Source organism: Corapipo altera, unplaced genomic scaffold (genome assembly GCF_003945725.1).
Source record: "Corapipo altera isolate COAL_440 unplaced genomic scaffold, ASM394572v1 70, whole genome shotgun sequence".
NCBI classification, from domain to species: domain Eukaryota; kingdom Metazoa; phylum Chordata; class Aves; order Passeriformes; family Pipridae; genus Corapipo; species Corapipo altera.
In genome coordinates this window covers 377,702-405,043 of record NW_020884911.1, presented here as the reverse complement: position 1 = coordinate 405,043, position 27,342 = coordinate 377,702, and the positions used below count along the sequence as shown (strand labels likewise).

Below are 27,342 nucleotides of genomic sequence, written 5' to 3'. Positions count from 1 at the left end.
CTCTGTGTGTCACCTGAGAGGGACCAACAGCTCATTCCACTTCCATCTCACTCCGGTCAGATCCAGCAGAGTCCCCTCAGTCCCTACAAGACACTGGTACCACCCGCTGGGGTCAGACCCCTGACCTGAAACTCCCCAGCAATAAATGCTCTCCCAGCAGCCCCAGCACACTGTGCAGAGGCACAGCCCAAGCCAGAGAAGGGACAGCAGCAGAGGCAGCCCCGACTCTGCTCATCGCTCCAGGGTGTCCCAGGCACTGGGCAGCTCCCACACCGCATGTCCAGGCTTTCCTGGCTGTTTTGCTGCTGCTCTTTGTTCTCCCTCCTCGCTGGGGTTTGCTGTGTTGCCTCTTGGTGGCACACTTGACCAAGGTTTGCTCGTGTGTGACTGTCCTTCCCGTTCTGTTTTCCTGAGCTGTGGAGCTGGGCGAGGAGTTAACTCGCAGAGCCTTGGAGCAGCCTGTTCGTAGGAAGCAGGACCCTCACACCTGCTCCTGTATTTCCAGGATGATTGGCACCAAGGTGCTTGCTGGGTGCTGAGACTAGTGGGACCCTGATTTAACAGAGGGCACAGGATTGCTGGAATGTGGATCCCAGTATGGTTTCCAGGATTCCAGTTAGTGCAAACCAAAATAAACTTGGGTGCAGATTTTTTTAGCAGATTGGTTTTGTTTGCTAAGCACAGACGTGAATTTCTCACTTTCAAGCAATATGCACAGAAGGAAGGGGAGGAGGCATCTCATGGAGGAATTTCCCCTCTGTGTGGATCACTGGTGCGACTTTTAGAATTTATGGGGGAAACCACCGACAGACAGCCCAGCTCCAGGAAGTCACCTTGGCTGCTTCAGAACAGCTTTTTAGGTGGCTACATAATTAAAAATATTACAGTCAGAAACCTCTTTGACCTGAATACGATTTTCAGTATTTTGGTTTGCATCAGAAGTGGCTTTTTAAATATATTTCTCTTTTCACTCCTCGCTTAAAGACATAAATGTAGGAGATTTCTGCTGTATTGTGTAGCTTTTGGTGTTGAGAGAAGAACAAAATAATGCGGTTTTGAGTATGTTATAAATGAATGCAATGTTATTCCCAGCAAGTGCAGCCTAACTTTGCAGCCTGGTCTCATGGGGTGCAGAAAAGAGCAGTGTGAAGGTGTATTTTAGAGGAGGCTCCCATGGCACTCTGAGTTCAGGACGTAGCAATTAGCTCAGCAGAGGAGACGGCGGGGTAATGAGCTGCAGCTAATTTGTCCATGTGGAAGCGTCTAACAACAAACACCTCTGGAGAAGTGAACAATTCTCTGCAAGAATTGCATCACTTTTCCAGGTGGGAGAAGCCATTGCATCATTCTGAGCCCCAGCCTGGAGCTGGAATTGCCTCCAGCCAGGGAGGGGCCCGAGGTCGGGGGGGCAAGGGACCATCTACGGGTAGTGCTTCCCTCCTGTCCTGCTCCACACAGGCATTGCTCTGCTGCTGGAGGGAGCCAGGGGCTTTTCCTGGGTTTTGATGAACAGAGCTCACTGAGGTTCACAACCTCCTCTCCCTGACCTCCAGCATGAAGGAAACAGTTTGGATGTTCACTGCCACGTTTGGGGTTAGTGGCAGTTGTTTACCTACAGCTGTTTCAGTTCCTCAGGATTATTGAAAATCAAGAAATATTTCTGGGATGTGGTTTTTAGGGATACCAAGGGATAGCCTGTTGCATTTTGGGTAGGCATAGCTGCCTTCTGTTGCCAGGTGAGCCTGATGGCTGGAAAATTCCCATTTCAGGGACTGCTATCCATGTCTCTTGATTTGGACAGTAAGTACGGCTTTTTAGATTAACCCAAAATCTAACATTGCAATGCACAAATTTCACAAATACCCAAACTGGAAAAGGAAATGTATTTTAGTATTGCTATTTTATTATTGCTACTGCCTGCTTACTGTAGCAGTAGTTTTTGCTTCATTTACCTGAAAAAGTCCCTAAGCATCTCCTTGCTCCATAGCTTCTTCCTTTTTGCTGAAGAACCAAAGGACCAAAACACAATCCCAGAAAACTACGAGCACTACTCAGCCCCCTTCTCAGAAAAGCAGCTGTTGAGATAATTGTGATTCCTCAAGTCTGGTCCTTCTAGCACTTAAATGATCCTCTGAGGTTGCTGGGGGTTTTCTCCTCAGAATCCTGTGGGTTTTTGTGATGCCACCTTGTTTCTGTCCAAATTTCCACTCTGTCTGAGAGGAGAGCGCAGTGCAGGGGAGGTGCTACCTCTGCAGAAGAGGCGGCAGGTTTGCAGTGCCTTTTCAGCTTTCAGACCCTCAGCTGTTCAGTGTCATTTCTTTAGTGCCACCCTACTGTGAGGGTGAGCATCACTTACTGTGCCTGGTGTCCCCTGTCACCAGCGCCGAGGGGTCACCCAGTGCTCAGAGGTGACCTGCAAGGTGAGTAAATGGGTCAGTTGTCACCCTGACATCGGAAGTGAGTTTTAACAAGTAACTTTAATAAATGTACAATCACACTTACTTGCCAGAGTATCTTTGGAATGGGATGCTTACATGTTTAAGGAACATAATAAAATGTAGAGACTTCAGGGATTCTCTGTGGCGAGGACAACAAACAGCCAGGGAAGGAGACACTGCGGTGGCTTTTTCAGTTCAGTGATGTGAAGGGCAGAACAAACTTTAAATATGGAAGCAGAGAAACCCAGCCCAACAGAGCTGGCAGATGTCCTGGGTGATTAAATGTCAGCACATGCAGCAGGCCTGCTCAGAGCCCAGCCTGGCTGCAGCCAGGGCACTTAACAGCTTTGTTTGTAGCTCCATTCCCTTCAGCAGTGAAAGGATGACGTGGATGAAATACTCTGTCAATAGAGATGGTGATGTGCTAGTGGACGTTATGTGTCTATAAGCCTCTTTATTTGTTTAAAATGCCCTGTTGGTAATTATGGAGAGGAAGCTGCAGCAGCTCTGTATAAGCTCATGTAGAAACACTGACTGGAGCTCTTGGTGTGGGAAATGGCTAATTAATAATAGGAACCATTTTTCAGTAGACCTGCTAGTGGAGAAGCTATATTAATTATTGTTTTTATTAACATTGATCTGACTTTTAATAAAGAAGTATTTGTGGGCTTTCTGTACAGTTGTTACTCGGCAGTAAGGAGCAGTGTACAGCCTGTAGGCTGTCACTGGGACCTGTAATAGCCTTCTAAAGGTACAATAAATAAGTACCTTTGCTTTTGTCCCCCACGGAATGGGTACTTCTTGCCCGGATTTCTGCCTTATGGTGTTGCACACAAGGACCCTTAGTTGTACAGAAACCATAAAGCTGTTTAGGTTCTTTCCCAGGCTGCCATTTAAAAGGAAATAATCTTAATATAGTCTATTAAGGCTTAGATTCCCCTATTTTAGCTTCTTGAGACTTCTTTCCAATGGCTACCATGATTTTCTCCCTCTTTTAATCTCCCCTTACCTCATTTTCTGTAGAAAATTTGCCAGTGTGCCCCCATTATGTGCTTTGAGTGCTTTGAAAAAGTGTTAACAGACAGCATGTTTCCAGTAGGGACAAACAAAAGTCCAAATGCCAGGGTCTCACAGGAACTCTCACATCCCCCTCTGCTCACCCAGAGCAGGGGAAGTGCTGGAGAAAATAGCTGGAAGATCGACTGAAAGCAGGGAGGAGCCAGGTCATGGCAATTGTAGGAGCTGTGTGCTCCAGAATGATTCTGGTAGTTTCTGTTTATTTTGCTTTGATACGTTTTCCCTTTCTAAACTGCTTCCATCCCACTCAAATTCCTGTTTTGTAGTCAGTGTTCTGTCTGTGGGACAGTTTGGAGCAGTCCTGCCACAGGCATTTGGGAGAGATCCGTGTGGGGACACAAAGTCATCTCCATGTTGCAGGCAGTGCCATGGCCTTGGCACCCACACCCCTGTCCCTGTCTCCAGGGAGTGCTCAGGAATTGCTCTCTTAGTGTGCATGAACCAAAATATTGCTTTTAGTCCTTAATTCCAATGGTTGCCTCAGCTGTAGCAAGTGCAGCTTGTCTGGAGGTCAGGTGTTAACTGGCACCTTGGAATGGAGTTTTCTGATGAGCTCATCCTGGGTTTCCTGAGGTTGTCAAATCTACTTTGTAAATTTTTATTGCAACTTAATTTTTGACAAGTTAACTCTTGCCTAAAATGTAACCGTAGGTAGGAAAACTTGGAGTAAGTAAATGGAAGCATTTGTTCCTTTAAAGTAAGAAAGGAAAAGGGAGGGTTTACCACTGAAGTCTTTCCCGTGCTGTAAATCTCAGCTGTTAATGAGGTGTCTCTCAGTGAGGAACAGAGTGAACTTTCAGTGAAAAATCCATGTTGTTCCTGTTGAGAGACAATTGGAAACGTGAGGAAGGCAGCTGGCAGGCTATTTGGTTACACCTGTAATCTGCAAAAGCTTGAACAAAAATTAGGTGAAGAATATTTCTGCAATTGACCTTTCAGTGAACTTGCATAAATTTATTTTGCTTACTCAGTGGATGTTTATGACCTTATAATTTGGATTACTAGATTAACCTATACTGAAATATGATACCATTTATAGGGTTAATGCATTTGAGGAGGACATGCATGTGATTGCCCCTTCCTCTCCCCCTTTCTCCAGCTTTAACACTACAGAGCATCATTTTGAATTGAAATAGTCCATAATGGTCCTTTTTTTCACTTTTCTTTAACAACATGAACACTAAATTATAGCTGTGCAATTATGTAAACAATGGAAATGCTTCCAGAATGAATACTTCCTTTTAAATTTTCATTTTGTGTAATTGCTGAAAGGTTCGGAGCCATAATAAACCAAAATGATTTTACACATTTATCGTTCTAAAGGTCAATTATGAAAGAAGTAAAGAAACAACACTGTGCAGAATGAGTAAACCAATTTCCATGGCCATCACCATATGTTTTTCTTATGGCTTGTGTTTTCCAGTTGCTGTGTACATAGCATTCAATTAAAGTGATTCATTGACTAGGCTGGAGCTGCTGCCCAGAGTTTACATTTCCAGACCCGCGCTCGGGAGGGAAGGAAGCGCCTGGGCTCTGTTTGGATTACCTGATTTTGCAGTATCACTGATAGCACAGATGTTCTCGCTCCCTCGCCTTCTCACAAGCCTCACTCTGCTGATAAGCTCCCAAAGCTACCGAATTACTGCCTGAAATCCTGTTTCATTGTGAGCTGGGTTGTGCAGGGAAGGGTGCAGATTGGGAAAGGGGGGAAAACCTGGCGGGATTACCTGTGAGGTCTGTCCTGGCGTGGTTCTGTCCGTTTGCTGTGCAGTCGCATCCAGCAGAAGGCCAGTTCCATAGCCAGGATATATTCTGCCTTGTCTTAGTTTAAGTGAAGTCACTCAGACCATCCAAGTGCACACTGGAGTGCCTGAGATGAACCATAGCAGTGGGAACAGCCTGGCAGAGTGGGTTGGTCCAGGCCCTGTGTGCATATCACAGCATGTAGCCCATGCTGGGAATTCAAAGGGAAACTAAGGATTGGTCCAGTAGCTTTTCAAAGTAAAATTTTCAAAGGTTTCTTACTATGGAAAGTGATTTTTTTGTTTTCCCCCCTAGTAGTAGTATATCTCGTAACCAGCGAGTAGATCCCTACAGCCCCATTCCTCCAGCGTTTAGGAATGTGTGTGTAGTCTCAGCATTCATATATTCAGGTAACAGTTGTGTGATTCCATCTTTCTCCTCGTTTTGGAAGTGTTCTGTGCAGGGCCCGGGGTGCAGGGGCTCTGCCCGTTGCTGTGTGTGACAGATGGGAGCGATGGGCTGAGGACAGGAGTTAATGCAGTTGTTGGGAGCAGGTCCCGGTGCTTCCTGGCCAGGTTATCCCGGGCTGCTTTATCGTGGCACATGTCAACAGACGTGTGCTCCCATCTGCTGCCCGAGATTAGGACCAGCCTGAGCCATACCTGGCCCTGCTGGGCAGGTGTGGCTGTGCCGACCAGCCCCCTGTGCTAATCAGGCCCTTAATTAGAAAAAGGTGGGTCCTTTGTTCTGCTCCGACTGTGAGTTTACCACCCGCTTTATGAGCTGCTGCATCCATCTGCTCCACATTCTCTGTGTTTGCATTGACCCATATTGACTTAAAAGGTATCAAAGGAAGTGATTAAAACTAGTTTAAACATTAACTCGGGTAGCATTTTAGCTTATTCAGGAAAGTGAAAGCATTATCTGCTACTATGTTTAAAACTAATACTATTTATTTAAAATATATAGCAGTTATTTCATCAGATGTTGGTGTTAAAAACGCTTAGTGGAACACTAAATAGGGGATGTGCAGATGTTTAGCGGGGCTTTGATAAAATAGTGGTGATATTAAAGCATCTCTTCATGTAAAGAAAATTGGGTTTATCAGCTTTAGCTTCTGCTGTAGATATTGAGCACATGGACACATTCTGGGACTCCAAGTTCAGGCCTTCTTTAGCACATCATAAAACCATAAGGGTGAACGTGGAAAAGTTCCTTTGTAACCTTCCTTCAGAATTTTAGTGAGTGAAAAATAATTTTCTACTCAGTATAGAAATAGCTTGATCTAACTCTTCAGCAAATACAGTGTTGCAGGTAAGGATTATATAGATTTTATGCCTAATTTTAAACCTGCTGAAAGCTTGCAGCAAGAAAATCTTAACTCAAATGCAGGAACTTTGCCCTGATTTGGAGAGACTACGAAGTCTTGAAACGTGGAAGGATTGAGATTGAAATGCTTATCTCGACCATGCTCTGTGTCACAGGGTGATGATGAGCAGAGCTGGGGGTGCTGGTCTGTTCCTTCAGGGCACAGGCAGCAGGTGTTGGGGTCAGCTTGTGTTCTTGTGGCACAGAATTTTGAGTGAAGCAGTTTAGGAACTCGCTCCTTTGGAGTGCTGCAATGCCTCATCTTAAATCCATTAAAGGTTTGGATGTTTTGAATCCAAAGACTTACTTAGCAGAATGGTTGTGCTTAGGCACAGAGAGAGACATGGGTGTGTGGTTTGGGTTTTTAACAGGGATTTAAGAGTAGAAATCTTAACCAAAACACCCAGTGCACTTTTGCTACTCCATGCATCTGGTGATGGTTACATGACAGTCAGTTTGCACACAGAGCTGTGGGGCTCTGTGAATTTGCACCTTGACTAGTGTGGGACTGGTGAACCTCAAAGTTAAATCTTCTCAAACTCTCCCTTTTGGGCTCCTTCTGTGGGTTATTTTTGGTTTGGCTTATTTCTTCTCACACAGGTAACTTCTCTTGCAGGATATCCTGAACACTGTCATAAAGCACTGCCCACCCTGGTTTTTCTTCCTGGGCCTGCCTGGGTTCACGATGCTCATCGGGGACTTCGTGGCGGCGGCGGCGCGGGTGCTGCGCACGGACACGCTGGAGGTAACGAGCTCATGGCTGCCACAGGCGGGCTCCTGGGGCCATGGCACGGCAGCTGGGGTGGGACATGGTGGCACAGGCTGCCCCCCTGCTATTGCAAAGGTGTTTCATCGAAAGGCCAAGGCGTGAGGAACCCTCTCCTGGCTGCTGTTGCAGCCCTCAAGAGTCTGATCAACCTGATCGTTGATCCAAAACTTAAAGTCCATGGAAAAAACCAAACCAAAACACCACCTTCCATTTCTCCTACAAGCATAAAACTGAGTGTTCCTCGTATTTTCACTATTACATGGAGTTAATGTGTTTCCAGCTCATGCCATGGTGCTTTTGATGGTTTTACCGAAGTAGGGATCTCTGCACATTGGAATTATCTATGCAGTCAGGATGGGTGCACTGTGCACTTTCTGTGTCACAGGATCACGAATAGCAGCGCTGGATTAGTACTTCAGCCTCTCACTTCAGCTTTTCTTAGGTGGTTCTGTACTTCCAGTTGATACCAAATGGCTGATTGTTGTATTGGGCAATGACAGAGGAGGTATTAAAAATGTAGAATGTGCTTAGGAGCAGGGCCAGATGCCTGCTGGAGAGCAGCTCAGCCTCACAAAGAGAGCAGGGCAGCACAGCAGCAAAAAGCACAGGCAGGAAGGTGTGTATTAGTCACTGCTCTCATACAGCTGTTGCTGGAGCTGTAAAAGAAAAGGTACTGAGACTACAGTGCTGCATTGTGAATCCAGCACTCTGAGTATGGCAGTGCATCCTGGCCTCAGACCTGATGGCATCTACACGTGTGAAGGTTTTTCTAATTAATATTTCTCTTTACTTGCCCCTCATTAGGCTCCCCGTTCTGAAGCTCACACCATCCTTGGTGCTCTCGTGTGCTTTCCAAATACTTACCAAGAAATCCCACGGTTGGGGCCCATTTCAGAAGCCAGTGAGATCAGCACAGGAACTGCAGATGTGAAGGTAAAGCCCCATTTCATTGTAAATCCTTAGGTAACCTATCCTATTTTTATTATTCAGTTACTTAATTCTTACTGTGAGTTTTTGGTTAAAAAAGGAACCCTTCCTTCTCCTCGAACCCCACAGCTGCACGTGTTACATGTGCTTTGCTGAGCAGTGCTTTGCTTGACATGTGCCATAATGTTAACAAAGCTTAGATACTGCAAATTCCAGTTGGATTTTCAAGGAGAGCAAGCTGGCTGTGATCAGATGCCATGTTTTTCCAGACAGATGCCATCCAGACCAATTTATTAAATAGTGTACGTGGTATTTAAAGTGTCCATTCGTTGTACCTGTGTCCATTAGCTCAGCCTGTAAGAGATGTGTGGGGTGTGTAAGGGTAGAGATTTTTTGCCTTATTGCTATTTCAGTAACCAGAGGAGTGCAGGAACCCCTTTGCACGCTGGGCACCCATTCTTGCTTTCTTCATCAGGCCTTGGAGAGTCACTGGAGGCGTGTTAAAACTGTCTCAATTTTAGAAGTGCCTTTTCTGTACTTAAAACCTAAACACTACAGTTTGTATGAAGTGACTCCCACTCATAGTTTGTAAAGACCCTTCCACTGAAAATGAATTGATTTGTCTTGCTGCCTGTATGTGAGTTCATGAGTTGTAGGTCGATTCAATTTGTCCACAAGGGCCTGTGTATTTGAGTTCTAATCGGTATTTCTGCCTTGACAAAATACAACTGGCATGAGCTAAAGATGCTTTAAGAACAGATTGAGGATTAAAGTGACTTCACTTGTAACTGTGTAAAAATTAACTTTAAAACAGAGGTATGGAAAAGATGCTTATTCTAATTTATTTTGTTGTTTTAGTATTGCCTCATAAATATTTTACTGAAGAATGCTACAGAGGAACCAAGTGAAGCTGCAAGGTAAATTGGGAAAATCATGGAATTGTTTGGGTTGGAAAAGATCTTTAAGATTATCAAGTCCTTGAGTTGGAAAGTCTTTCTTGCTACTTATTTTTGGTGCTTGTCCAGCTGAGGTGTTGCTACTGCCTTGTGGTTTGGTCCTATGAGGCTGAGCTCCACTCTGCACCATAAAGGTGCAGGCTCGTTGTGTGGGAGGGAAAAGAAAGATCTTTGTGCAATTTTTTTCTTTTTATTCTTTCCCCCCTCCCCCCTAAATGTTCTTCTAAAACTTGTGGCAAAACCACTCTTCCCTTTACCAAAGGTGCATAGCCATCTGTGGCCTGGGAGTGTGGATCTGTGAGGAGCTCACGCAGTGCACAAACCATCCCCACGTGAAGAAGGCCATCAATGTCATAGGTGTGACACTGAAGGTATTGCTCTGGCCGGCCCTAATCAATCAACATTGTGTAAAAACAGGCATTTTCACCTTTTAAAGAGCTGATGATGATCTGGAGCACAGTCTGCAGGTGTGGTGTCCTATACAAATGTGCAGAATATTTGCAAAAATAGCATGTGCTTGTGTACCTAAAGACCCTTTCCCCAGCACACTGAGTTAAAATCACACAGACAATATCAAACCTGCTGGTTCCTTATGCTGACGAGATGATTTCACAGCATTAACGTTTTTTATTGTTTGTGCAGATGCAAAATAATTTAAAATGTAGAAAAACTGAATGCATTGTATTGTATGTGGATATTTTATTTGGCTTTTAATCACCTTTTCTTTTCCAGTTTTCCAATAAGCTGGTAGCTCAGGTAGCCTGTGATGTTCTTCAGCTGCTGGTGTCTTACTGGCAAAAGCTTCAGGAGTACGAATCCTCCCTGTGCCGGAAAATCACTGAAGTACGTCAGACTCTTTAAAATGTTTGTAGGGAAATCATGTGCAAAGTTGTTTTAATTCCTTCCTTGAGCTGCTGTGATTTGTGAACTCCCTTCTTCTGCAGATATTGTTAGGGATGTAATTGCTGCAGTGCCAGGACCAGTGTATGTCCCATGTTTGCAGGGACTTGTTTTCAAAATGCTCAGTAAATCACTGTGTTTCACTTGGGCGTTGATTGACACAGGCACTTGGATGCTCCTAAGGGAACTGAACCTTTTCCATACCCTGTGCACATGAAGTCCAACTCTGTCTTTATAGTGAAAGAAGTTAAGTGCCTTTCTGTCATCTGTTTGTTTGGCTGTAGATCCTCGTGGCCACCATTGCCTTCCTTTTGCCAAGTGCTGAGTACTCCTCCGTGGAGGGGGATAAGAAGGTGCGTCACTGACGAGCTGCCTCCATTCCTCCTTTGTGCTGTTAGAGGTGCTTTTTAAATGAAGTCACTTTGAACCAGAGCTGTAAACTTTCCACCCCCTCCCTTGAAGTTTGGGTGAATTCAATGGAATATACCTAAATACATGTTCCATGTCCTTGTTCAGTTCATAGTTTCCCTGCTGCTCTGCCTGCTGGATTGGTGCATGGCACTGCCCATGAAAATGCTGCTGGAGCCCGTGTCTGCTGGTGCCGTGGAAGATCAACACGCATCCAGAGCTCCTTTACTGGACTACATTTACAGAGTGAGTATGGGAAGGAAAGTGATTTACTGTGTCTGGATGTTTAGAGATGCCTTTCACACACCCTGGTAGGCACAGAAGCAGTTTTGGCAAGCTCTAGAAAATCGTGAGTTCTTGCAATGCGGGCAGAAGTCATACAGGTGAGAAGTATGGATGCAAAATGTTAAGAAGATAAGATTAGAGATGTAGAACAGACAGGGGGTGCTGAAGAGAATGATAAAATGCTTAAAACAACAAACCAGGGAAGATAATCTTTGCAGAAATATTTGAAGTGGGTTGTTGAAATACAAAACAAGTCCTGAAGTGAGCTGTTAAAGTATAGAATCAGCGCAGATGGTGAGTGCTAATTTAAAAATGCTGTACTTGGCCACAGATGGTTTTTGTAGCAGGTCCTGGTTTTCGAAGTCAGAATTGGGAAGGGGCACTGCTCCCAGGGTGTGTTGAGGCCTGTCCTGTGGAGTTTATTTCTGCTGCAGTGTCCCACTGTCCCCTGGCAGGTCCTACACTGCTGTGTGAACGGCTCCAGCACATACACGCAGCAAAGCCACTATGTGCTGAGCCTGGCCGACCTCTCCTCCTATGACTACGACCCCTTTTTGCCACTGGGGAATGTCAGGAGCTCGGAGCCAGCCCAGTGCCACTCCTCCACGGATTTGGGCAACCTGCTCACTGTTGCTGAGGGTAAGAGAGCTCACAGAGCACGGACCGGCTGTGGGGATGTGGTAAAATAAAATAAAACTGCGGGACAGGTAGAATTCCTTGGAAAGCTGTTGTAAATAGTTCCTTGAAGAGGAAGGGTCGAGAAGACAACTAAAGCAAGCAGCTGCAGTGTGACAGAAATCCACAGTTGCTCTTTTTGAATTGTCTCTTGCTGCTCTTACTGATCCATTATCTTTTCATTGATGGTTTTAGAGAAAAGGAGGAGGAATTTAGAATTGATACCTCTGACTGCACGGATGGTGATGACTCACCTGGTGAATCACTTGAGCCACTACCCGCTCAGCGGAGGCCCTGCCATTCTCCACAGCCTCCTCAGCGAGAACCACGACAACTCCTACGTGGAGTCTTCTGAGCTGTCCTCGGAAGTCTTCCGGAGTCCCAACCTGCAGCTCTTTGTGTTCAATGACAGCACTCTCATATCTTACCTCCAAATCCCTGCAGAGAAGAGGGCAGGTGCTGAGCCGGCAGCAGCCCCCTCGGACGTCAGGGTGATCGTCAGGGATATCTCAGGGAAGTACTCTTGGGATGGCCGGATACTGTACGGCCCTTTGGAGGGCTGCCTTCCACAGCAGAGCACCACCAACACCTTTGTGATCTCCAGCAACCCCGAGCACCCCTTCACTTCCCAGAACGACATTTCCCAGGCAGAGGAAGGAGAAGATGCTCTCGACCAGTTGCTGGAGAAGATCGGTGCCACCAGCCCCGAGTGCCTTCTGCACCCCCAGCGCAAGCTGAACGAGCCGGCGCCGCCGCCCTGCGGGATGAGCTCCGAGCAGGAGCGGGCCATCATGGAGGCCCTGATGAGGCAGAGCGCCCAGGAAAGGGAGTTCATCCTGAAATGCAGCTCGGACTGCAACATGAAGGTGGCCCGCCAGGAACCACCACGCCCTGCTGAGCCTCAGGCCTCCTTTTATTTCTGTCGACTGTTGCTGAACGACTTGGGAATGAACTCCTGGGATAGAAGGTAGGGAGAGGGTATTCAGAACACGTTTACAGTACTCTTACTCTTCTCACTTCTTACCCCCAAATGTGTACACACTTAAGAAAACAAGATTTTTAAAAATAATGTCATGTTAATTTGATTCATTTCACTTAAGTATTTGGATGACAAAATACTGAGTCTGTATGGTGTTGCATTTGCCTTCAAACCTTTTTTTATTTTTTTTTTTTTAGAAAAAGCTTTCACTTGCTTAAGAAAAATTCAAAATTGCTGCGAGAACTGAAAAATCTGGATTCCCGCCAATGGTAGGTGATGTGTTCTGGACACAACATTGATAAGGTTTGTGTTTCCCAAGGCAGAATGAGTGAGTCACCAAATCGAAAGCTCTCCTGCCATTGCCTGTGCCAGCAATACAAATATTAGTATGTAAGATTGATTGTTTGTTTCTCCAGAGTTCTGCAGCCCAATGGAGAAGCTGTCTGCACTGGCACTGTGTACAGCCAATTCCAAATCAGTAGCAGATAATAAGACAGAGTAACCTATTTCCAGTTTGCTTAGCTGAGAAGGGAGGGAAGAAGCTCCCAAATAGTTTGTGACCTTGGTTCAGCTGACACAAAGGACCATTTCTCACAGGATGGTCCATGTCAGGAGCAGTACTTTAAGGGGTGATCTCCCCAACCAGGAAGTGGCAGAATGGAGTTCTGAATGTTATGTTTTATTTTTCATTACTGGACATAGAGCTATTTGAAAAGCCTCTGCAGCATTGCATCCCAACAGTTTCCATATGAAATCCACTTTGCTGTTTTTCAAAGAAGCCAACTGTCTTTGTCAGCCTTGTAAAACTCAGCCCAGGATCTAAGAGTCAATAATGTTTCTTTCTCCTTGTATGTCATCACCCTGTAATTAAAATTCTGTAGGTCAAATTATGCTCCCATTAACACCTGTGCCACCTCACCGTCTGTGGCAAAGCTGCACAGCTCTGAATCATTAACCCTGTAATTGGAACTTGGTCACCAGGACTGTGGCTGATGCACAGAAGGACCAGCCTTGGCTCCTCTCTCGGAACTGGGGGGTCTCTGCAGCAGGAGGAGGAAAAATGGGCAGAAATCTATTTCTGCAGCTGAAAGTGAGCAATGGACTTGTGTGCAAAAAAGAAATGGATGCATGGACTTAAATGTGGGCACCTGCTCATAGCTCTGGAGTGCAAGGGATCTAAAAAATAATTTTGAGCTGAAACTTCTTTAACTTTGACTTCTTTTTGTGTCCCATTTCAGCCGTGAGACTCACAAGATCGCCGTGTTCTACATCGCCGAGGGACAGGAGGACAAGTGCTCCATCCTGGCCAACGCCAGGGGAAGCCAGGCATATGAAGATTTTGTAGCAGGACTGGGCTGGGAGGTAATAGCCATAAATGTAGGCAAACACGTTGCTCATGTCACTGCATAGTTTTTAATTCTCATTAAAAAAAAGATAAATTCACTACACACTGATATTTAGCTGCTTTTAGCTCTTGACATGGTCAGAGCACACTCTCACCACAGGAGCTTCTTCATGAAGCTTTTGGGTATTACTTGCCTTGTCAGAATGGTGTGTCATAGTCTAAGTGCCACGAAAATTTATGGGTTTGGGAAATACAGAGTAGCTGCATGTTAAGGATCGAAGTTTCACAAGGCTCAGAGGAAGAGGCACCATCCTGAGGCTGGTGCCACTGGGAAAACAATCCTTTGGACTCAAACTGGACTTCAGAGAGGCATTTCTTCTGAATAAACTTCTGGAATAATTTCTTCCTAAGGTTTTTCTTTCTGTACAAATCTTAAGTTTCTTCTGCAGTTTTTCTGGTTCTTTCTCTGCTCTTTGGGAGGCTCCTGGCACTGGGAGGTCTGAGCCCTTGGAGGAGCAGCACGTGTTGCTTCCTTGCTGCTGTTTGCTGTAGGAAGGTAGAATCACCAGATGGATACTGGCTCAAGACCTGGTTAAGAGACATTTGCTTTTAGTGAGTGTCCAATACAGGAAGGGGAAAGACAGATCTAACAGAAGGATCACAAAGCTTTAAGGGAAGACATTTTTAGGGTGGCTGCAGAGTCCTAGAATCATAAATTCCTGAAGTCTTGATACAGAAAATAAATACTGATAATTCATCAGTCTTTTCACATTTCCTCTAATCCTGCCTTTCAATCCCTCAGGTGGATCTTTCCACGCACGGGGGTTTCATGGGCGGCCTGCAGCGCAATGGCAGCACAGGACAAACTGCTCCCTACTACGCTACCTCCACCGTGGAGATCATCTTCCACGTCTCCACCAGGATGCCCTCGGATTCGGACGATTCGCTGACCAAAAAGGTAAAGAATGTGCAGTGTGCTGCACACTCTGCAAGGGCTTAAAGGAAAGTTTGAACAGAAAGCAGCTTGTGCTAACTGGCCCTGGCATCCCATCTTTGCTGTGCCACATGGTGCTCTGCAGCTGGATTATCTGAATTAAATGGCATCTAAATTCTGGGTTCTGAAACACAATTAACATTTCCATGGTAGCCTCAAATACCACCATGAGTAATAATATTAGCAATAATTTCATTTGTATGTTGTCTGCCTGCCAAAGCCGTTGCAGGTTGGTAGAACAAAACAACCAAATGCAGCATAATAAAACCTTCCAGACCAATCATTCTGCATGGAACAGCAAAGCAAAAGGGAGGTGACAAGCTCTGGACCCAAGGCAGTCACAGCAGATAGCTAAAGCCAGTAACCACTTCTGCACAATTCTGACAAGCAGCCTCTGCTTCAAAGGCAGCCAGAACCCAGCCCAAAACTTTGTTGGTGTCAGTACTTAATCTTTGTCTTTCCTATCAAGGAGTGATTTGAGATTTTGGTGCTTACCAGCTGCTGCTTAGAGTCAAAGAAGATTTTAGGGGCATACCAAATCTCTGCTTTTTTAATTAGGATTGGCAACTTGTTCTGCAGAGGTTGTTAATGTGCATCAATAACGCTGCTGAGGCTATCCAGCACACCAGGGGATACTGCTGTGCTCTGAACATTGTCTACAAATGTCACTGGGTGACTCTATTTACTGTCCAGTTGGTTTCAGAATCACATGGGCTCTTCCTTTAAATATAAAGGTGAAATTTCTGCTTACTGGTCCTGAAAAAATTGCCCAGCATTTCATAGTAAAGCCAGATCCTTTCTTTTTTACTGGGATATCTGTCATTTTAAAAAAAAGTCAGTAAAATTACATGTTTCTCTTTCTGTATGCAACTCATTATCTTCATATCAGTGGATTTACATGGCTATGGGAAAAATGTAATCTGAGTTCTTGAGGATGGAGAGGTAGGGCAGTGGGACATAGTGGGGGGCTGTAGAGTCTGTGACTTTACCGGGGTAGGACTATGTGTATTTTTATTGTTCCTGACAAGTATTTGTCCAGCTGCTCACTCAAAACTCCAGTGATGACTGATTTAGTTTCCCTAGGCAACATATTCCTACGCTCCACTTCTTGTACCATGACACAATCTCTTGCACCATCTACTTTGCTTCAATTTAAGCCCATTGATTCTGCTCTATTCCACATGGATATGGAGGGCAGACTGTTTTGCTGCACACTTATGCATGTCTGAGAATTGCTACCATGTCTTTCCCAGACTTACTTGTCCTACAGAAATTGTGTCTGTTTAGTCTGATCTTCCCTTGTAAGTCCTGGCCTCCTGGGTTTTGTGGAAGCCCAGCAAAGACACTGGGATATGATCTGGCTGTCAAGTAGTACATCATCTGGGAGAGCAGAGAGCACAGTGATGGAGCTACCACATGGGGAGAGATGGGGTTTAACTGCAAACAGTCTATTTACTAGTTCTCCTGATTCCCACCCATGTTAGGGGTTATCACAGACACTGAGAGTCTGGTTATTCTGTTTAATTGTCTTGCCTGTGTTTGCTCTAAGAGAATTCCTTCTTTGTGAGAAACAAAAAGCAAAAGCATTTAGTAGCTACCAGTCTCCAAGTCTTGCAGTGCCAGAAAACCAGGCCAACTCCAGCACATACTGTCCACAGAAAATATCACAAAGGAATTGCTCTAAGACTTTTTTAAAGAAACCTGAAATCCGCTATAGGAATGGAACTCTGCAGGGATCAAACTGCGTATTCCTGTACAGGACAAAGCTCTGAACAATCTCATGGATATCAGGAGCTGGAAGCAGGGGCTTGGACCAGATGATTTCCAGAGGGCTTTTTAACATGGATCTATGCTTCTGCACACAACAGTTTTGTTCAGTTTGTCACAGGTCTGTTGTGAGCAAACGTGGTTCTGTGCAAATGAGCACAGGCTGTTAGCAGATCTTACAGAACTGCAGCTCCAAGTGGACAGAAGGTGCATTTCAGAAGCGCTGCAAAGTTTCTGGAAGATGGACAGTTCCCTCATGCTTTGGAATGCTGATGGATGAACTAGCCTGCATTTGAGCATGGCTGACTATCCAAACGGAAGCCAAACCACTCCATGATTCTGTGATTCTGCAGGAGCTCTTTTCACCCAGAAAGCGTAATGTCCTGGAATGAAGACACTGTCACATCCTGGGGATACAGGACAGTGTTACTGGCAGGAGGAAGTTTTATCTGGTTGCCAGTCAGGACGCAATGGGGGCCACAACTTCTTTTTTTCTTGCCCTCTCCTTCCTTCCATCAGATGCTGTCTGGGATCTCCGATGCCCCTTATCTCTGAAATCTGTGTGATTTCTGGGGTTCTTTGCTTGTTTTGCCTCAGACCCACCGAAGGGCTCCAATCCTGTCAGCGCGCTCGGCTCGGGCACTCCGGGCTGAACAGAAGGACCGACCACCTGCTGGCCTGGGGAGCCCTGCAGCAGCCCATAAATCCTGGGGGCTGGGGAATTAAGCAGATGCAGTAATTTTACTTAAATATGTTACTGTGGTTTTTATTTTTACTGAACACAGGGATAAAGTAATTTCTGGTATAAATTCCCAAGAATAAGTCCACGTTCTCTGAGGATGAACTTGGCCCCTTATTTTTGTGCAGCAGAGTTCTGATTTGCAGTTTGTATTTCTTTATTTGAGGTATATGCTGACATATTATATTGCTAATTCAGGGAGAAAGAAAAAAAATCAAAGAATGAAACCCTCTCTAAATAAGTCTTGACCCTGACAGAAACCTTTTCTAGTGGAGTAAACAAAATTCAGCTGATCACTTTTGCTGCTGCAGGGTTCAGCATCATTGGTTCCAAACTTTATCTGGCTGTCGTGTGGCAAGAGTGAAAATCAATCCCAGGAATGGCATTCTACTGTCCCTGTCTTGTTCTGCCCAAATTGCACTTAACAGTTTAAAGATGTGCTGCAGAATTTCTTGGTGATTTATTCCATCTTCTCCATTGTCAGAGCAGAACTTTTTCAATTCAGAAATCTGGTTGCAACCCCATAGTGAACTCTTGCTCCTTCGCTGCAGAAATTTGTTAGCTGGGGCTAGATTAGATTTTTAGCAGCTAATCTGACTGCTGTAGGGCTTTGCAGAGTGGGGACAGAGCTGTGCTATTGGATTTGTCCAATTCATTTGACTCCAGGACTATAATTGCACTTATGTCTTACAAGGCTTTTATGGCCTCGGGCTGGCGAGCAGCAGAAAAACAAATTGGCAGTGATACAGTGAGAGTGAAAGGGAATGAAAGGCACACATTATCAGTCTCCAGGCAGCCCTGCTCTGGCAGGAAGTTTCTTGGTTAATTTACAAATAAAACTTAGATTTTAGGATGGGCACACTGTCAGGCAGACAATGGGGATGTCAGGCCCCACTGATACTTAGCAAAAGTAGCAGCCATGCCTCCCCAAAAGCAGGAATTCTTCAGTCAAACAGACGACTCCTCTCTGGAGCCAGCTGGCTGTGTAATGCAATTAGCAGGGAAAGGAGGTCAGGCCGAGGTGTGCACCGTGACCAGCGCCGGCGCCCTGGGCACCGGGCGTGCGGAGCCTCGAGCGCTGCCCGTGCCCGGCCCGAGCACGGGGATGGTGGGGGACTGACCCCACGGGGGGGGACTGACCCCACAGCGTGTCCGAGCACCTGCAGCCCAGAGCGTGTCCATCACACCCGTGTCAGCCAAACCGCCTCCCTGGGCAGGCGGAAAATCCGCGCTCTGCCCGCGCGCCTGAGAGGAGACACAGCTGCCATTTCCAGAGCTGTGATTGCTCCAGTCAGCACTGAACTGAACAGCTCTGAGCTGCTCCATTCTTGGGCTCTGCTTTTTAATATCTCTCTGATTTCCTGGCTGATTTGGTGTTTTCTTTAATGTATTCTTTTCCTTTAGCCCCCACTCCTAAACCGCATGGAGAGCACAGCCTGGAGCTCTGGCTCCACGTGTGCTGGCTGTGGGGCTTTAGACCTTTCAGCACAAGTCCTTCATGGCACTGACTGCCCCACAGCTGCTGTTTTGAATAAACAACACAGGAAAATAGCTGGCTTATTGTCACTGATAAGATTATTTATAACGGCTTTTTATCAGTGAAATTATCTTTCAATAACAAACATTTTTGATTAGTACCAGTTTTTCCTTTGTAACATTGTACCTTGTTGCTGCGACTCCTAAGGATGTGTGACTTCAGGGGCAGTAACTCAAGCTCTACAATGAGCTGCTGGCACACAGTGGGGATCCTAGCAGAGATGGGATTCATGATCACAGGACCTTTGCAAGGGTTTGAGCTCACAGCCATCACTCCCTGTCCCACACAAGCACAGCAAGTGCCAGTTCAGCTGACTTCTCCCTCTTCACTGAATTCTCTTCTCTAGGCGTGGAGTGGGACAACCTGGCCAGCCACCCACATCCCCAGCATCTGGAACCCACTGTGCACAAAGTCTGGTCACTAGAAAGATTTTGGGGGTTTTTAACACTAAATTTGACATCTTGCTTCTAATCACTTTGGCACAGAAATCAGGGGGACCATGAGAAATCAACAGTTTCTACTGATTTTTTACATGTAAGAAGCTCTAGTAATAGTACTGTTAATTGGTGGTTTTTACAAAACACAAAGGGTTCATGTTTTCTTCAAACAGAACTAAAATTATCTGTTATTCATAGGTGTAAATAAAACACAACTCTTTATCTTCAGTTTAATTTAAAATAAACTCTGAGAATCTCAGTCGTCCTGTGAACTGAGCTTTACTTTACTGGAGTATGACCTGTAAGCCAAGGTCACAGTTGTGACTGTTTCATTCTCATAATGTGTTGGCTTTGCCACATTTCTCTCGTGACTGGGGTCCATTTTGCCACCGATATGTAAGTGAAAGTTTTTCCTTCTAAAGGCACTGCCTGATTCTGAAGAGGGAAGTTACATTGGTCCATGGGCTGATCCCCAGGGCATGTTGGGGTAGCTCAGTTGTTATTTACCAATGAAAATCACCGCTTTCTTTTCCCTTTCTTCTTTCCCCCCACACAGAGTGAAGTAGCAGAGCTTCGTTTTTGCTTCTTTGTTCGGTCTATTGTGCACATTGTTCCAGGGGTAGCACCAAATTGTGGGGGTGGGGGGTGTCTTTTAAGCTTTAAGTGGGACTTAAATTCTTTTTATGCATTGGGCTGGCATTCTGCATGTGGATTACATTTTAACTTTAAAGCTTACAGTTGAAACCATTGTGTGAGGCTTGTACGTGATTGCCAAATAGTTTTTGCCATCTGTTAGATCACCTCCAGCTCCTCCAGTAGCAGAGCAAACACACACAGGCTCTCAGATGCATTTTGTATGTGTCACGTGTAAATTTTAGCCATATTTTGTGCAACTCTGCTCCAAATAAAAAGGTAGCTCCCACAGTATTTTCCATTCTTCTCTCACTCATGTTGCCCAGATATTTTGCTGACATTTCAAGCAGAAACCCCCTCCAGACACAGTGAGGAGATGTTTGTGGATAATAAATTCAGTTATAGTGGTTCGTGACAGACAGTTTCTTGACATCCTGAGTCAAGGCATTTCATATTTCTGTGACAGCTGCCTCATTTTAGCTGGAATATGATGTTCTGTTGGGTAATATTTTTTTCTAGTAATTCAGTTTTCCATCTTAAATCACTGTAGGTAATGTACATTTACATATCATGCTAATGGCTAGTTTGATAATGACTTAATTAAGCCATCAGACAACAATGTGTTGTGAATGAAACAAATTATTGAGCTGATGCTTTCATGAGGAACTGGAGAAAAACAATATTTTAACTTTTTCTGTAATGAAATATTCCTACTATTGAGCATTGTAATTCAATTTGTGAGCCATGACCCCTCCTAAACCGTGGTTATCACTCGGATTAATAAAGAGCCAATTTGCTGTTGCAGCTTCGTCACTTGGGAAATGATGAGGTTCACATCGTCTGGTCTGAGCACACCCGCAACTACCGCAGGGGCATCATACCCACGGACTTTGGGGATGTTCTCATTGTCATTTACCCCATGAAGAATCACATGTTTTTCATAGAGATCATGAAGAAACCAGAGGTACGTTTGGGCTGCTTTGCTGGGCTTGTCATGTGTTGTGCAGTGACCAGCAGTTCTGCTGCTTGAATAAAGCTCGGTGCTTTTGAGTTCGGGGGTTATTTTTTCCCTGCAAGTATAAAATACAATCTGTCCATCTCAGGCACAAAGCTGAGCAATGAACTTGTACTTTAAAACTGGAATTACTAACGGTGATCCAAGAGCCTGCTCATTCATTTTATGGTCACAATTAGCGCTCACAGAAACGTGTCAGAATTCTCAACCCACAGAAATCACCGTGCAAAGTGCAGTATTTAAAACCACTGTGCGTTTGCAGTGTGAGGCAGTGAAAGCAAAACACTCGTGTGCTGTGGGGTCACCCCGTGTGTGGGTCACTGTCCCACAGGTGGTGCTGTGCAGAACCTCGTGCTGTGGGGGACTGGCAGTGCTGTGGGGTCACTGTCCCACAGGTGGTGCTGTGCAGAACCTCGTGCTGTGGGGGACTGGCAGCACCGGCTGACTCGGCAGGGTGATGGAGGCACTGGGTATCCTGACAGCAAACAAAATGTTGAAGGTTCACTATTTCATGGTTAAATCATCATGTGCAACCACATTTGAGATGTTTTGGGGGGGGGGAAAAGGCATTTTTTTTCAACATAGCAAGGGTGTGTGTACGTACATCTGTGCATAGGTATGAAAAAGCTGCTGCAGTAAATGCTTGTCTGGTATGTTATGAACACAAAAATGTATATAAAATATACTTTGTGACAGTAATCAGTGTGATAAATACCGTTTCCCTTAAATGATGGACAGTACTTGTCCAAGAGAGTAACCAGCTGTGGCAAATGCCTTCATCAGGTGATGTATTTACCAGCTGTAGACAGTATTTTTTGAGTTACGAATGATGGAGTTGTTAGATATTGACAACCAGTGGTTTGTCAGTAGATGTTTCAAATTTGAAAATTTTCTGATGGTGGGGGATTTTTCCTTACATTTGCCATTGAGCTCTGCAATTTACTTTTTGGGCATTTTATTTTCCCAGCGGAACATTAAGAGCTAAGAATTTGGTGTGAGGAACACACTCGAGACTTCTCTGGAGCAACGGAGAAAAGCTGTGTCATCTTACATATTAGTCAAAAGCACCCGACGGGCAGCCAGAATAAGAGCTAACTGGAAATTTAGTGTTATCCCTACATTTAAAGTACAAACCATTACAATGTAATAAAATTAATCCAGACATTTCCAGGGCAAGTGTGGCTGACCTTTTGTTCACCAGCTACTGACCCCAGGGTGAATGAAAGAGGCTTGCAGAGAGAAATGTCTGTTGTTTGGCTTCAGTCCCTGGTATTTAAATTGCATTCCCTAATCGAATGAAAAGGCTGTCCTCTCTATCAGGTTACAGAATCCATGGCAACATTTGGCCTTTTATATCCATAATGTTAGCCTTTTTGTTTGCAGCCAAGTAGAGACACCTGGAGCAATGTTAACATTAACCGCTTTAGCATTAATAGCTTCATTATAGAAGAATTTCTGATCAGATAGCTGTTACTTTTGTTATGTTGCTTCAGCTTGTATTGTTTTCATTTTTGATCTCCCTGCTTGGCAACCGGGCAATGATTTGCAAATTTTTTTTGTCTTGATTAATTAAGCAATATAATTATCAGGAACCGTGCTGCAGTCTTTGCCCGACAAAGCTTCGGGGGGAAGACAATAGTAAGTCTGTTAGTGTGAATGCATTCCACGCGTCACAGATGCACGAGGATATTGGGAACAATGAGAGGAAAAGCTGCCTGCGAGAGGGGACAAAGCATGCCAGGCAGGCTCCGCACTGCACATACCGCCAGGGACATGCTGCGGGTTCCCTGGGACACAGATGCCTCGTTAGATTGCAGCTCGTCATCAGAGATTAATTCTCAGCCATTTGGTACAATAATTTACCCATTCCCCTCTCTTTTAACTAGTGCTGCTCGCCGTAGAGGGGAAGTCTTTGTGCTCAGAAGGTTTATTTAACCTTGCCTACTTTTACTGCGGGCAACAGAAATAATGATTTTTCTGTTGGAAATTGGAACGAAGCAGGTGTTTGCAGTGGGCTGAATATTAATTTTTGCTTCGTGGGTAACTCGCGGTGACATTTGGAGTACTCGCAGGAGGGGATCTTTGCCTCTCCCCTTGTTTTTAATTGATTCCTGTCAAAGCAGCCTGTTTGTTATAACCATCCCAGCCCCGCTTTCCTCGGATGGTGTTTAATGCCGGGGCACGGAGCCGTGCCCAGCGGGGAACGTGCCCCGTGCGTTCCGCTGGCCTCCCCCCAGAGCCCTGGCTCGGGCAGAGCCCCTGTACAGATGGGAGCTGACGAGATGCAGCTCCATTGACTTTAATGACCCTCGGCGAGGCCGCTGGATCTGCTCGGGAATGAATAATTCCCAGCTTTGTGTCCGTGGTCCGGCTGTGCCGCGCTCGCATCGCAGCGGGTCTGCGGAACCCTCAGCTCCTCTCTCCGTGTGGGGAGCATGTGCAGGGGAGCGTGTGTGTAACACAGACACACCTCATCCACAGTTTCTATCTATAAATTCTGTAGTGCTGTGGTAAGAAACTCTGCCCCGCTCCCCAACTCCAGGTGGGTCTGAAACGGAGGCACCAAGTCCTGTCAGCCTGTCCAAAAAGCCTGACAGGGAATTCCCCTGCGCCCGCAGCATCTGCTGCTCTGACTTTACATATCTGGTATTTGGGGGGTGGTATAATTTTAATACTAGTATGTACTTAACCTCCTTATTTGTGCTAAAGAATATAGTTTTACATACTTTTCTCTTGTTGTCAATACTTCTAAACAGAGCATGGGGTAAAAATTCCACTTAGAAACTTGATGTTCTGGAACATTATCATTTCGGTGGCATAGATTTTCCTCTATCTCCTTTCTTTTCAACTGCCTGGGCAGTAATGCCAGCAGTAAATAAAAATCAAAGGCAAACCCACTATGGAAACGTTTTACACTAATCTATTTTTGGGGGTGGGTAATTATTTTAAGTAAAGGAATGACAGAATAAGTGTGTGAAGAGACAGCTGTCATTTGCAGATGTTATATTAACCCCAAATTTCTTCTGTAATTCATTGCCACTTCTAATTAGAGGAATTCCCTAGATGCAGGGGATTTATACTATTCCCTTTGTCCATTTATTGAATGACTGTCACAGTCACCCACAAGCAGTTGCAGAAGAATAATAGAGGGTATTTATTTATGTGATAAGCCTCTGTACAGATGGAAAAAATCCATAGCTTAAATATTGATAATTTCTGCTGGCTTCTGTTTAGGGCTTTGGTTGGGGGGTTGGTTTTTTTCACTTTGAGTTTGTGAAAGGGAAGTGAGTTTGAATACTTGTAAGTCCTAAAATTCGTTATGTATTTAAACATCAAAATTTTCTGGGTTTGGCTGACCAGGCCTGTTATGTGTCTGCAATTGCAGACATGGTTGAGTTTCAGAGAGCATCTCTGGTACTTGGTGTGGCCTTTCTCTGCAGAGCCCTGGGTCCTCAGGGGGCATTGTAACGAGAGTTCCTCTGGAGGTGACCCTGACAGGGCAGTTTTGGAGCACCCTGACGTGCTGGGCTGGGCCTGTTTGTGCCTGCCCCAGCTGTGTGTTCTGCCCCTCCGAGGGGGCCCTGCTCTGCCATCTCCTCTGCCTTCCACACACCTCCTTATCTTGGTCCAGCCTGAGGTTTTTTTCCTTTTCCACAAAGTCCATAGAAGGAGTTTATAGAGGATTATCTGAAGCAAATACGTCTTTGCAAAACCTCCTGCCAACGTTGGATTCAACCAGTGAAAAGGGTGTTGCGTTGGGATCCCAGACAGGAAACAGTTCTTAGTATCTGCTCCCCATGGCATATCGCTTGCAAATTCGTAGGGGGATTTGGTTCCTGTGTGAAACAAGCTCATGTTACCCAGCTGAATGTTCTGTGAGATGGACATCCATGTACAGCATGCTGAGGGCGGTGATGAAGGATTTAAAACTTCCAGACCTGGGGGATGAATGTCACACTGGAAGTTTCAGTGTGTGGAACAATGTGCTCAGAGTGGTTTATGGCAAAATGCTGTACCCATCTCCTGTGGTGGTTCTGAGCCCTGCTTCTCTGTTTTGGGTCCCCAGGTGCCGTTTTTCGGTCCTCTCTTCGATGGAGCGATCGTGACCGCGAAGCTGCTGCCCAGCCTGATCTGTGCCACGTGCATCAACGCCAGCAGAGCCGTCAAGTCACTCATCCCGCTCTACCAGAGCTTGTATCCTTTCTCCCGGGGGGCAAGGCTCCCCTTGGTAGGGTTCTTACTTCAGAGCATCCTTCGGCAGAGAGGTAGGCTCGGATGAAAATTCTTCCTCTGTGATTTTATTGGCAAGGGTCAGTGCTTTCTTCACGTCCGGCTTGATGTTTTCAGTGGTTCACAGCCAGTTGCCCAGTGTTTTAAAAATAAAATGGTAACATCCCAGGAGTGCTCTAACCAGCAGCTTCCATCTCACTGCTGGCAGACTGGACTTAGCACTGGTGCTTCGAACTGTGAGTAATGATTGTTATCAGTTTTCCTTCACGCTGATGGACGTTACCAGCTGTGTACGTCAGGCTGATGCACAGCTCCGCCGTGTTCTTACCCTGTTCAAAGTTCTAGTCCAGTTGACTTCACCTGGATTCATTACATTAGAAAGACAGGTGGGATGTGTCCTCGGATACAGATGTTTCAGTTTCCAAATTGCGGTTTCAGTCCAGCCACGCCTGTATTTGGGCATTTTCAGAGCCTGTTTTCCAGCAGTGACTGGAAGGTAACCAGGGGATATGCTCTCTGGGACAGGAGTTGTGACACAGGCTTTTATTCTTGGGTGCTGCACAGACCCACAGCACGAGCACTGGTTTTCACTCATTCTAGGATTTTCTCATAATGCCATCAGACATTTTATAGCTTGTTTTGCTAATCACATCACTTATCTCAGGACCAACACTCACTGCACTTTACTTTCTCTGGGGAGCTTTTGATTTGAGTATTTTTCTAACCACGTGACTTTGAGAAAGTGTTTGTCAGTGAAATGTTTTGATCTTTGAAAGAACATTAATGAATTAGTTTGAGATGCACATTTTTAAAACACAGGATATCCTCAAAGTACTAGCTGTTTTTTTTTTTTAAAGACTATATTTTAACGAGTATACTTTGCAAAAGTTATCATAAATTAAAAGTAGCCCTGTGGTTAAATAGATTTGTATTTTATTAACTGAACTGTGTGCTCATGGTAAAGCAAAGGCAGTTGGTGGCGGTTGTACAAACCGTGGCAGTGCCTGACAGGTGAGTCAGGACTTGCTGACTTTTCCGCTTCTGTTTCATGAGAGGAATGGAACAAATTCCTAAAACTGTTCTGTGCAGAATTCTGTGTGCTTCTCAGTCGGTGGATCGTACTGGAATACAGGGTAGCAAAACTAACACAGGTAGCAGCAGTTACAGTAACGGAGCAATTCCAGCCCCTCGCTCCCGGCTGGAGTCCTCTGGTCCAGACCCTGCTCAGCTCTGGGCTTTTCAGCACTTTGTAAGCGAGCAGAGCTCATCAGCTGGCCGTGCTCCTGCTTTCCAAGGGGCTCTCCCTCGGGGTCCCTGCGTGTCCCCAGGGCGACACGAGCAGCACAGACACGGCAGCACAGGGCACTGCTCCGCACAGGTTGGGAGCAGCATCTGTCCCCGCATTCTTTTCCGCCTTTTTTGTGGCTGCTTGTGCACCAGTGATGTCTGTAGTGAATCAACTGCCACTTGTCTGTCTGATAAATGGAAGTGGATTGAGAAACTCCTGAAATAGGGACAAAGGGAATGTGGTGGGCAGATCCCATCACGATGACACTGGAGCAGGAGAGAAAGATATCCATAACTCATCCTACAGATAATGATGCACTTTGAGATGTACTAAAATTCATAAAGAGACAGCAATTGGAATGTGTGTAGATGTGTAAAGGTGATGTTTGAGCCCAGTGGAGCCACATTGCTCCACAGCTTCTGAAGGGTGAGTGACTCCACTCCAGTGTTTGCTTTGCCAGCTGCTCTGAGGAGAACAGGAGGGAAACGGACACAGCAATGCAAACAGTAAATGAAAGTGCTTTTATCAGACTGGAGATGGAGATAACTCAAAAATGTCAATGGGAAGGAGAAATAAAAAGCAATAATCCTGGCAAAGCAAGGGGTGTTTGGTACACACCAGTTGTAACCGTGCAGTTGGGGTGAGCACTGAAGGCTGGAGTGAGGCAGAGCTGAGGATGATTTGCCACCTTCTCCTTGGCACCCGGGTCCTGTGTAAAGGCACCACCCACACTAAGGGTCAGTAGCTAAAGGTGTTTTGATTCAAGTGCAGACAGAAATGGATCAAACCCTGGTGCCAAGGGTTCAATGGCAATACGGTGCTGAGTCCCTGG

At 45.4% G+C, this 27,342-nt stretch overlaps 1 protein-coding gene across 5 annotated transcripts in view; it reads left to right on the top strand.

Annotated features, from left to right (window-relative positions):
- RALGAPA2 (Ral GTPase activating protein catalytic alpha subunit 2) overlaps positions 1-27,342 on the top strand; it is a 96,752-nt gene that overhangs the window by 33,602 nt on the left and 35,808 nt on the right. For 4 of the 5 annotated variants that reach the window (XR_003529445.1, XM_027653995.1, XM_027653996.1 and 1 more), the window contains 14 exons: positions 7,243-7,371; positions 8,200-8,328; positions 9,181-9,239; positions 9,541-9,649; positions 10,011-10,121; positions 10,463-10,531; positions 10,695-10,832; positions 11,327-11,510; positions 11,742-12,513; positions 12,723-12,794; positions 13,764-13,887; positions 14,673-14,828; positions 20,783-20,941; positions 25,059-25,186. Coding sequence is in view for 4 of the 5 variants with exons in the window: in XM_027653995.1 (XP_027509796.1) it covers positions 7,243-7,371; positions 8,200-8,328; positions 9,181-9,239; positions 9,541-9,649; positions 10,011-10,121; positions 10,463-10,531; positions 10,695-10,832; positions 11,327-11,510; positions 11,742-12,513; positions 12,723-12,794; positions 13,764-13,887; positions 14,673-14,828; positions 20,783-20,941; positions 25,059-25,186 (2,339 nt within the window). In the remaining variant the exon portion in view is untranslated. Of the gene's footprint in view, positions 1-7,242; positions 7,372-8,199; positions 8,329-9,180; positions 9,240-9,540; positions 9,650-10,010; positions 10,122-10,462; positions 10,532-10,694; positions 10,833-11,326; positions 11,511-11,741; positions 12,514-12,722; positions 12,795-13,763; positions 13,888-14,672; positions 14,829-20,782; positions 20,942-21,962; positions 22,133-25,058; positions 25,187-27,342 lie in introns of those variants that run through there. The other variant, XM_027653998.1, reaches the window with a different exon arrangement.